The sequence below is a fragment of the Scaptodrosophila lebanonensis genome, unplaced genomic scaffold (genome assembly GCF_003285725.1).
Source record: "Scaptodrosophila lebanonensis strain 11010-0011.00,11010-0021.00 unplaced genomic scaffold, SlebRS2 tig00000001-arrow-pilon, whole genome shotgun sequence".
NCBI classification, from domain to species: domain Eukaryota; kingdom Metazoa; phylum Arthropoda; class Insecta; order Diptera; family Drosophilidae; genus Scaptodrosophila; species Scaptodrosophila lebanonensis.
This window is the reverse complement of record NW_022060529.1, coordinates 15,953,999-15,966,216: the sequence shown is the minus strand read 5'-3', so window position 1 is coordinate 15,966,216 and position 12,218 is coordinate 15,953,999. Positions and strand designations below refer to the sequence as shown.

At 37.7% G+C, this 12,218-nt stretch overlaps 1 protein-coding gene across 3 annotated transcripts in view; it reads right to left on the bottom strand.

Moving 5' to 3' along the window:
* Positions 1–11,934, bottom strand: part of LOC115624372 (F-actin-uncapping protein LRRC16A) — a 31,547-nt gene extending 19,613 nt beyond the window's left edge. For all 3 annotated transcript variants that reach the window (XM_030519051.1, XM_030519061.1, XM_030519071.1), the window contains exon 1: positions 11,067–11,934. In XM_030519051.1, coding sequence (XP_030374911.1) covers positions 11,067–11,103 — 37 coding nt within the window. In that variant the 5' untranslated portion in view covers positions 11,104–11,934. The remainder of the gene's footprint in view (positions 1–11,066) is intronic.
* Positions 11,935–12,218: the final 284 nt, after the last annotated feature.

Genomic DNA, 12,218 nt, shown 5'->3' with positions numbered 1-12,218 from the left:
TCATGCGACAGGCATGCCAGGGAGGAGTCACCGGGACGCACATGAAGCAGATACCCACACATACATACACACACACACACACACGCACGCACCTCCGTTTGGCCGGGCAACCCGGACAGAGTCACTGAGTGTCATAGTCTCGCTGTCAAGCAAGGCAAAGTGTGTGTACACAGGCGGTATTCCCTGCTTGGGTACATCCGTTAAAGGATGGAAGCTAAAGTGCTCCATCACCGGCTAGGCAGTATCTTTATGGACGGTACGCCGTAGAAATGAAGATATTTACAGAAATCTTATTGCAAATGAAAATCACTTTAAAAAGGCGTATGCGGAGTCAGCCTTTTTTAGAATTATTCAAAATAGTTAACATTACTTATGAATTTATGTTTATTGTTCGTTGCACAAATGATCGATGAACAAACATGGTCTTAGATTATTAAAAAGTACAATTCATATACTTATAGACCTAATTCTGTTTTTACACGGTAAATTGATTCCAAAAAAAAGTTGTGAAAAAAACCGTCTTAAAAAAGACATTGATCATATGTTATTTTGAATCGTGCTAAATGGAATAAAGTCGTGGAACCATAAGTATATAAACTTTTCAATTTTCAAACCGTGTTATATCAAAACCGTGTAAATACAGAATTAGGTGTAGTAGTCGACTGCTACATCAACAATTACTGGTGCGAAATTAATATTGAACACCCATTTTTTTAAAAATCTTTATTCTTTATTTAAGATCTGTCCTAAGGGGGACAATTATTAAATTATATGGTAGCATTGGATTTTGATTAAGCTAGATCGCTGATCTATGCCAGGCCACACTAGCTAATGGGTTCTCTTGAATGAACACAAACTGAATTTGATTTTTAAGTTCAGCTAAATTAGTTCTTTAAACAAATATTGATGTTTGTTGCTTAAGAAACCACTACTAAATTAATTTAAGATGGAGTATAATAGTCAAGAACTGTTCAACATTATTTTATACGACGAAGTTATGCGTTTTAGGAATGTTTGCCAGTTCATTCTACGTCTGGTATACCGCCCATCATAGATACTTATATGCCGCACGTGCAGAGCAAAACTTCGAAGCTATGAGTCCGTCTAAAATGTGTGGCACATGCAAAAAATGTAATTGAAATGTATAGAATGCCGGCTTGAAAATCCCACAGTCATTACTCAACAAGGCATCCAGACAAGGTAAAAATGTTTGGCTAGTTTTTCACTTTTCTAAATTTTTTTTTTTTTTTTTTTGAATGCAGTCGAGCCCGTAGAAAACTGTTAACTATTTAAGGTCATGCCCCAAAGTGGAATTAAAAGTGAAAAGTAAATAAATACATAAATACTTGGCAATTGATTGGCATTAAGTGCGCCATAAACAGTCAGTGGGGAACAGTTTTTGGACACTGACCACACACACTAAATGGCGCCAAATTGTGGCCAAACAATTACATACAAATGAAACAGAAGAAAGACATTGGGCCTTTATTGCCTTTGACGCCTAGTGGGGGGATGGGGGCCGCCAATTGTGGATTGTTATGGTCAAAATAGATTGTTAAGACATGTTGGCACGCACACATGTGGCGACATGTGGACATGAACATAGACATGTGTAACGGGCCGGCAAATATTAAAAAAAAAAAAAGTTTTTCAATTTTCTGCCGTTGGGGATCTGAGGGAGCAGTTGTATAAGTGTGTGTGTGTGTGTGTGTGTGTGTGTGTGTGTGTGTGTGTGTGTGTGTGTGTGTGTGTGTGTGTGTCTGCGTGTTTCTGTGTGAAGGTGTTGCGTGAAACGGTGGCATGATAATCAAGCATAGACGGCAGTCTATGCCATAAACAACAGCAGCAGTTAACTACAAGGCAAAGGCCAAAGGCGTTGGAGTGTCTCCCCGTCCCCGTCCCCGCTCTCACTCTATATCTCACTCTTAATTACAACGCGTCGCGTCAAATGTGAATGAACTTTGTTAAACGACGAAACCGTCCCTTTCCTACTCTCTTTTTCTATCTTGAACATTACTTGGCTCCCTCTCACTGTTTATGTTAGCAGCTTACTGCAGCAGCAGTAGCAGCAGCAAATGATTATATTGTAGTACTTGTTGTTGGTGGCACTGATGTGTTTGTTGTCGTTGTTGTTCTGGTTCATGCATTGAGTGACACTGTGTCAATAGCATGACGAAGCGCTTGTAACTACGAATAGATGTACAAGTATGTATGAGTATATTGTATGTGTAAGATTACATACGAGTACATACATACATACATACATATACGCAAGTTTGTTTGTCTGATTGCTGCCATGAAATTGCATCAGTCACAATTTTGCATAACAATTTGCTTTCGTATACTATAAAAGATCCATGCTTTCCGAGCTCGATGGAAAATCAATGCGCACAATCATGATTGCAGCATAAAGATGAATGAATAGATACATATGTACAAGTATATTGAACTGCAACTTTTTTGGTGCATAGTTACACATAAAAACTGAATTCTTTTTCTTTTTTAATGAAATCGATATCATTAGTTTTATTTACATTTCACATTACCTAATTCAAGCACCTTGTTTTAAATACCCCTTCTCTTTTGCAAGTAACCAGTGTTTTAACAAGAACTGTTCTACTTGTTTTAAATTTGTGTGAACATCTTATCGTATTCCATTTCAGCATTTTAGTGCAAAGAAAATCTGATCTACAACAGGATCTTATATTGAAAAATATTCGTGACAACAACTTCTATAGCCCTTTTATTGTTTAAGCAAGGCCCAAATGAAATATGAAAGAAATTTGTGTATACTAAAAATGCTTAGGGAATATAAGTGTTAGAACAAATTAATTATGTTGTTTAAATTTACATAATTAGCTTAGAAATACTTCCTTCAGCTTTGATCAAAACTCGATTAAGTTTCTGAAGCATAACAACACAAATCTACAGATATACGAAACTTTTTATGAACTGCAGACAAATGCTATTCTCCGATCATGAATCCGCGAATAAAGTAAACGATAACAAAGCATCAACATCAAGCCAGCCAATGGTTGTAATATTTGTTATAATTACCATTCTGGCCATTTGTCACTCACTTCATGGTCCGTCGCTTCATTTCCGTTGAAAGGAAATTTGACTTTGATAGATATTTGTGATTATTGTGCAACGGTGTGACTGTTGGCTATCGATGCTCTCATACCTATTCTAAAGCCTGATTTTCATTCAATATGTATTTATACATACATACATATACTATATAGTTGCTAGATATCAGAGGTCAAAGCACGAGCTCTGGAGCAAAGTTTGCGAAAATGTTGAGCGCTTTTCAGAGTGAATTGGGTTGGGTGTGGGTGGTTCGTTTAGCTGCAGTGACAGCATTCGACAATTGAGCATGCATTCTGTGTACATACATATGTATGTATGTGTGTCTAGGTGGGTGGGCGTGTGTTGTAGTCAGCTGCACTACTAACAACAACGACTAGTGTGACCCAATTCGGGGACTTTTTCTGCAGTAGACTAAGCGAAGCTCAGCACAATGCCAGAGATTACACGAGTTCAAAATACTCAGGCACAGCTGTCTGTTTGCAGCTTTGTTTGCTTGTTTGTTTGCTTGTATGACTGTCTCATTTTCTGTCTGTCTGTCTGTCTGTCTATCTGCTCGTTTGCCGATGTTGTTTATTACAACGTTCTCGTGTAGTGTTAGTGTGTTGATTGTGCACTTCTTGTTGCTTCAGCTTCTAATAGTGACCGCTTATTGTTTGTGACATCCATCTACATTTTTTTACAAACATACATACATACATATGAATAAAGAAACTAACACGATCACACTATCGCACAACAGCGTGCATTGTTAAGTGACAAAAGCTGTGAACACCGCTGTCAACATACATAGCAGCTACATAGAATAAAAAATGTACAGTTTGACAAGCATTGCACCAAAGCATTTGACCGCCAATCGCTAAGCTTGTTGACAGTGAAAAACGACGGAAAGCGAAGAACATAACAAGTCAAAAGCTTAAACTATGCTCCACTGACCAAAAAATGCCAAGAACACGAATTACTTATGTTGTTGTTGTTGTTGTTGGTTCTTCTGTTTTGTATTATTTTTTGCTCAAAGGTATAAGAACCATGGCAAAAATGCCCATGGGTATTAAGAGTGCGCCCACGTCAAGAAAACATAAATGAAATATGAAATGGGGAAAAAAATTCATACACACACACACACACACACTTAGATGGGAAATGCGGCAATCGGTTGAATGTCTGGCGACCTCAAAAGGCAAGAAGCCGAAGAAGAAGAATCAGAAAAAACGAGCGTTTAATTTTGCGCACACTCAACAGTCAATAGCAATGCTAACAGTAACAACAACAACAACAGCAGCAATAACAGCTTAAATATCCACAGCACAATGAACGGCAAGCTATTGCAAACGGGCATTCAGCCAGGCAAACACAATACAAAAGAAAGTTAAACGAAGTACAAACGTGCATAAACATACATATGTACATACATACATGAAAACATTTTTATTTTCGTTTTCTTTACACAAGCTTGTGATTACTTTACGTTATGTTAATTATATTTGTACAATGAAGAAGCAGCAAGCGATGGACAGTGTAGGTTAACAGACAGAAGGCAAATGCAATTTACTTTCGCGACGACTCTAACAGTCTGCTGCTATTAACATCACAGCTGGACTATGTTAATGCCGCTAGAATGCGATTAACCCATTATAGAACAATTTCTTCTTATACAAGTACATACATTAAAATCACCCGTGTTTTCGAACATCAAGAAAATTACTGCCGAAACAAAAAACCCAAAAATATAATAAATTTCAATAGTGGAATTTTTATGGAATCTCTTTATTTTAACTATTTTTAAAAATGAGTTATACTTTATTTTATTTACATAAGTTGCCCTTAAGAGCTTTTTTAACCTTTTAACCTTTTTTTTAACGTTCTGTTTCCATATTATCTTTCCTTTTATTAGAATTTTTTTTCGTTTTTAGTCATCCTATTATTACTTTCTTAATACGAGACTAAAGCTATCATACTATTTTTTTTAGGTTTTTTTTCTGAAGTTCGTAATTCCAATCAAACAATCGAAAATCGTTGTTCAAAAGTTGTAGAATTTTTTGTTTTGACTGAACTATTTGTAATCCCGAATTCTAAGCTGCACAAAAAAGTATTTTTAAAATACGTCAATTAAATGACGATTTGATCGATCACATAATTTTCTTACTGATAATAGTTTTCAGTATATTTTTATTTCATTTGTGTATTTTAACAAAATACTGAGTTTTGAAATATACAAATTATTATTCAATTGACACTAGACACAGTTGGAGGATTAATCTACAAACACTGAATAATAAATACGAATAATACGGCTTAAGGTGTTAACAACAAATTATACTCTTGAGAAACGTTGTGCATGAAAATGGCGAGCGACAGACTTTAGAGGTAATTAAGCTGTAAAGTCTGCCGTACGGATGTGAGTCATGAATTGTTATTCTCTATATTTGTTTTGATGTAGATATACTAGATAAGACTAGTGTATATACATACAAATATGTATGTAGTACATAGTTTTGTGTGTGTTAGTAGCTAGAGTGTCGCGTAATTCATTTGACCTCAAAACGCAATTTAGTGTGCAAAAATGTTCATTGAGCTGCCCAAGCTATGACTGTGAGCTTTACTTTGGACACGTGTAAGACTTTTGTTCTTGGCCAGAAATCAACGAAAGCCAACAAGATAGGTAACAGCAATCACAACAAAAACAACTACGAACCTGCTATTCACATTGTTGCTGAGCATAAAGCGCCAAGCGTGTTGGTAATAGAAAGCGACAAGTTCTACTCCCCACACCAAAAAAGAAATACAGAAAATAAGAAAAAAAAGAAGCATTGAGCTCAAAAGTAGGCCAAGCCTGAGCTGCAGTGAAAGAATTGCACAAAAACATACGAAAATAGAGGAAGGTATATGAGTATGTTTTAGCCAGGTCAGGGATGCGTGCGTGTGTGTGTGTGCGTGTGTGCGTGTATTGATGTATGCTGCAGCAGCCCGGCGGTCGCATCATTAACGTCATTTTTTGATGACACCATTTCCCCAGGCAGAGTCGGTGAAAATGGAGTAGTTTTGGATTGAGGCAGCTCTATTAATTCTGCGTTGTTTTATGTACCTATGTATGTGTGTGTGTGTGTGTGTGTGTGTGTGTGTGCCATAATGCTGTCAAACTAGTTCTGTGCAGTGAAGCTTGCTGCCAACTTTCGTCTCCCCAAATTGTGTTTAGTGCGGTGGCTCTGTCGATGCGTTCTAATTGAAACGCGTTTCAGTGGCAAAGGCAAACCAAGCGAGACGAGACCAGACGAGACCTAGGCAAGGCGAAGAAAATCAGAGCAGTCAACTGGGCTCAACAGCTGCTCATTTAATGCGCCCACTGGCCGCAATAGTGGCTCCAATGATACCAACATACCGTTCTGCCTGTCCCATCCCATGCAAAATGCTGAAATAATGAGGCGCTCAGGATAAACGCAACCACCAACGAACGCTCACTATAAATGGCAGCAGCATGCTGTAAAATTGGAGCAATCAGCCACAAGGTGCTAAACGAAACTGGAACAGAGCATTAGCGGAGAGAGTGATGCAGCAGGCGCAGCAGGTGAATTCAAATCTAGCAATTAAATATGCACACCATTGCAATTAGGTGCAAAATGATGCGTCATTAGCGCACGGAGATATTATTATTAGCTCTGAGCGCAATAAATACTTAACAAGTAGGTCAGGCTGAGAGGTCAGTTGCCAATTGAGAGCGACAGGGCGTAAGACATTCTATTTAGGGCAACTCTCTTTCAGTTCCAATTCTGCTGCTGCAGCAGCATATTGATTGATTATATGTATGCATGGGAAATTGGGACAGAAGATATATATGACAATAAACCTACATTCATACATACATAGATACACAAAATAATATGTATACATATATTTACTTAATGCATATGCAAAAGCTAGATGGCCTTCAATTGAATCGACGGACCCCTCCTCCGTTTCCCATCCACTGTTGTCAACAGCGCCCACAGTTATCTTCATGACAGTCCATTTGAATAAAAATAGTTTTGCATGCGCTGTGAATTTTCTCACACTTTCAGGCAACATCAAAAGAGCAACAAATGCCGGCGCCAAAACGAAGTCGGAAATGTTTGCATAATTTTGTTGTATTTTTTCGAAACTAGTTTGATACGATATTTCAATAAGACAAGCGAGTGAGGTCAACAAGCAATGTGTAAATCGTTGATCACCCACTTACACACACTTTCGTTTGTTTAGACTAGTGCAGTGCTTCTCAAAGAGCAAACAATTCATTACAAATTGCATTAACACACAACAGTATTACAACAATTAGAACCAGTGCAAAGATTTTCCGCTCAGCATGTTGCGGTATCTGCCGACGCTGTCGACAGTTTTGCCGCCGATGATAAGCTTTTGAAGACGAGCCAAACAAACGGAGAAATCAACCGCCCCACATATACCAATAATAATAACAATAAAAACCACTACGAGTACAACAATAATACACATTTCCGTTGAAAAAGGTGCGGCCATTTGAACGTTTTATGAAGTGCGAATTGGACGTGGGGGTCTGTGGCCAGACAGGCAAAATCTTACAAAATACGTGCAGCTAACACATAAGAACGTAAAGATACACATATTACATACATACATGTATGTATGTGCGTGTATAGTGTATTTACTTATTATTAACACATAGTTGTAAGCAGACAAGTGCATATGGCTTATGTAAATGCGTGTGTCTGCGTGTTTGTAATAGCGGCAAAGTCAGCCCGTGACGCATAGCCCAGTTCTGCGTGTCTGTACATACATATGTACATATGTACTATATACATGTATAAATGTACATATATGTATGTGTGTAATCATGCGCTGTATGTGTGTAAACAAATGTGCTTAAAATGCAGCTCACCTTTGTCTTTAGTCTTCTTAACAATATCACATAACTGCAGCTCTATAATGCGCCTCAGATATTGATCAATGTGATTCATCAGCTCGTTCGTGTACATTTTAGAAGCAAACGCCATGCGAAAAAAAAAACACAACTCAACACAAAGTTTAAAAAGCAATAATGCGCTGCTAAAGCAACAAAGAGAACAACAGCAGCATTCAACTTCACAATGGCCTTTAATTCGAACCGAGTTCGATTACAACGGTAAATGCGAGTTCAAAACTAAGTGCAATAATGCCTGACAGGCAGAAAGCCCATCGTCGATTTCAGCACTGTGAGCACTTTTGGCCGTAACTCATTCATTCGAGAACGGCGGCCTCGCCTATCTTTTCTACTCAGCTGGGGCGTTATCAGCGCGTGTGCCTCAAGTGCTTATCGCTAGAGTCTCAGCGACGAAGAAAAAGAGAGTTCAAAGCGCCATGTGTGTGTGGGAGAGAGAGTGGGTGTCATCCTTGTAGTTATGGGGAGAGACGAATCGCAAACCACCAGGGGGTCACCAAATCGTATGCCAATCCAACATTTAAAGGGCACTTTTTTTATGGGCATTTTACTTTTTGAACAAATAAAATGGGTTTGCTAGATGCATAATCAATTTTAAATTTGAAAAATGATGGATTAGTTAAGAATAATTTTGGGTTAAATACTGATATATTATTATCGCAACCGAGAAGCAGAAACAGAGCCCGACACTCAAATTATCGATTAGTTCACCTCGACGTTATATTATTTCATATAAAAGATACAGTCCAAATTAAAATATATATACACCTAATTCTGTTTTCACACGGTAGATTGGTTCCAGAAACAACCGAGTAAAAAAAGATCAGCAAAAAAGATTTGCAAAAATAGGTGATTGATTCCGTATCTCTAAAGAAATATATATGAAATTTTTAATTTTCAAACCGTGTTATATCTAAATCGTGTAAAAAAACAGAATGAGGTGTATATTGAAACTAAATTTTTTCAGTTTATAAAAAGATGTAGTAAGTGTTTTTTTATGCTATATATTTTGGAATTTAATGGAGGTACATATACTTAGTACTTAAGTAAGTACATACATATACTTGTATGTATATATAGTTATCTACAATTAATTAATCCATTCAATTAAAAAATACTCGTCAGCACTATTTAAATCAATAAACCATATTAGGCTAGTATATACAAGTGCTATGTACTTTGGAACTTGATAAGTAACGCTTCCTTAGATAATTAATGGGAATGTTTGTTGCTATGGAATAGTGCATAACCAGCAGGTGGCAGAAACGCTAAGCCTACTGCGCAATGGAAACAAAAATACACATAAGCCGTACACCGTACGCCGCCTGCCAATGACAATAAATCAGGCTGTCGCTCTCGTTTTTATAAGAATAAGGTCCAATTGACTCTTCCCTGGCCATGCGAGGGTACAAATTGATGGGGTGAAGGGAGGCGGAAGAAAAATATGACGGTGCTGGCGGTAGGCAGCAGACAGCAACACCATATACTTTATTTTGATAAAGTTTTTCGTTTCAAATGCTATTCCCACATAAATGGGGGCGCCAACTGCAACAACAGCAGAAGCTTTAACAGCTGCAGCGAGACAACATCAACAACAACAATAACATCAAAAATAATGGGGGATATAAATAAAATTGTCAAATGATCAAATTGAAGCGGCAGCGACCCAAATATTTGCAGTTAGTTGTTGGAGAAAGGGAATAAATTAGACAAGTTATGTTTTAATGTAATTAGAAAATGCTAATTAACAGCAACATGGCAAAATGTCTGTTAAGGGCACTGAACATACAGCGTTAACATCAACAATAACAGCAACATCATTGCTATGTTACATCATACACGATCGTCACAATTACAAATGCAAATATTAACACAGCAACGGAACGAAGAAGTGCAGGAAAAAATTATGTGTCAACAGTAGGAACAGCAACAAACAGTTGCACAGGGGCACAGGACGTGAACAGGGCCTGTCATTGCACTCAAATCAAATTAGTGGAGATGGAAAATGGCCGTAACAGTAACTACAACAACAGTACCGGATGTTAAGTAAGAAGCAAACTTGTCGGAAAATTGCAATTGCCATTGCGCATCAGACAGAACACAGTTGTCAGTTAAATAAAATGAAAATGGACATCCAGAGTATGCATCACCACCCTGCTAGTTATTACTTTATACGACTTTGTTGGTTTTGTCAGCTGGATTTCACGCCCATTGCTTTTCGTGGCCGTGCCGGAATTCAAGCGTTAACTGATTTCCGGTATGCTATGCTGAACTGTTCAAAGCAATCTATTCAGAATGCCAAACAAATGGATAAAACTGTCCAACTATCAGATATAAGTTTCATAGATACTAATACACAACTTATACAATAAAATAAAAAGCTACTACTTTACAACTGAATATAAAATTTCACCATTGATATTTAAATGTGTGACTAACATTTCTTTTTCCACACAACACTTTCATGTGTATATAAATACCATATGAACATATAAATTGTGTAGGTATATACATACATTTAACAGATTATTTCATCGGCATAAATTATTGGCACATTACTTGTGGAGGTCAGCAGTAAAAGCTGTGGCCAGTGTTTTCTACTTATGCATTTTTCCCGAAATATATATATAAATTAATATATATAATTTCGCATTTGCATTTGTCTTGCCACAGTAAATGAACTTCAACTTAATGAAATATGATGGTAGCAGTAAAGATAGCGTAGATTGTATAAATATGGAAACAGTTCTAGAGGCACTGCAAACTGTCAGCTGTTGCCAAACTGTTCTGTTAAGATTCAGTGCAGAATTGGGGGAGGAAACGTGTCGCATTGAAGCAATGGAAGCCGGGGGGCAAACGGCAAAGAATGTGCAAGGAAGCAATAAAAAGAAGTGGAATGAAAAATATTTTTTTAAAACCCGGCAAGGGATGCAGTTGCAACTTGCGGCTTTATGCATTTTTGTCATGGGCGCGTTCAAAACAAAAAGCCGACAGCTCAGTGGTTGCACGGACTGTTCGGAAGGCGGTAGGGGGAATGTGGGGTCTTACTTACCATTTAAGTCCTTCGTTAATTGCGAGCGCGTCGACATTTTGCTTGCCAAAAAATTGTTGTATGTTATATGTATGCTTATGAGGCGAAAGTAGCTCCAAATTGGCAGCGGGCGGCGCGAATGAAAATGAAGTCAAACAGGAATAACCAGCAGTGTATGCTTAGGTGTATGTGTATGCGTGCTATGCTGCTGTGCACAAGTAAAGGGCCAAAAAATTTGGCTCAAAGCTGTGTGATTGTGGCAGTGGCAACGACTACAGCGATGGTAACGTCGTTTCAATCCTGACACGCCTCGCCTTGCAGCACAAAACTGGTGCCTGCTTTTTGTTTTTGTGTTTATATGTGTGCGTGCGTGCGCTGGTTTGTTGCAACGACTGAGTTACACTTATCGTGCAAGGAATGCATTAAATTGTTGTTTAAACATTGTTTTCGTTTTCTTTATTATTCTTTGGCAAGGTTTTTCACATTATTCGATACACACATGTACACATTCACACACAGGCGAAAACACTTTTCACGGTTTTCCACCCTCGTCGGGAAATTCGAGTTGTGCGAGACCGAGACACGAAAACAATACTTGAACTTAGATTTTAAATGATTTCGCCGATTAAAACACTATGTTAACTTTTATCTTAAGAATAATTTTTAATTGCCGCTTTGATTTTGATTATACGTTTTCGTTTCAATGCCTTGTTGCCGCCGCATATGTCTATATACGAGTATGTGCGAAATTTTGATGCCAATAATAACAACAAATGAACACTTTCGGTGAATCGCAGCTTACACACCCACAAGCCGTACGCTTTTAGTTAACTTAATGTTGCTCACTTATTTTATTGACTATTTTGTTTTGCCCGAATAAATAATGAATAAAATTCGCGGTGCGTACACGCCACCCGCAACCACTGACAATTTCTTCAAGACTGCTGGTGCTAGGGATGAACAATGTCGACCTACCTGCAAGTTTTTCATAAGGATGAGTGCGTGCCTATATTATTTTTAAGTCACGAACATTAAATGATTAATTTTACTACTGATATGAATACGGAATATGTATTGGCACATTTTAGTGAATGTTACCGATATATTCATTAGTTATTCGCATTATATTTATTTAATACAGCTTCGTGAGTTTTTTGCGTGCTACCAGACTAA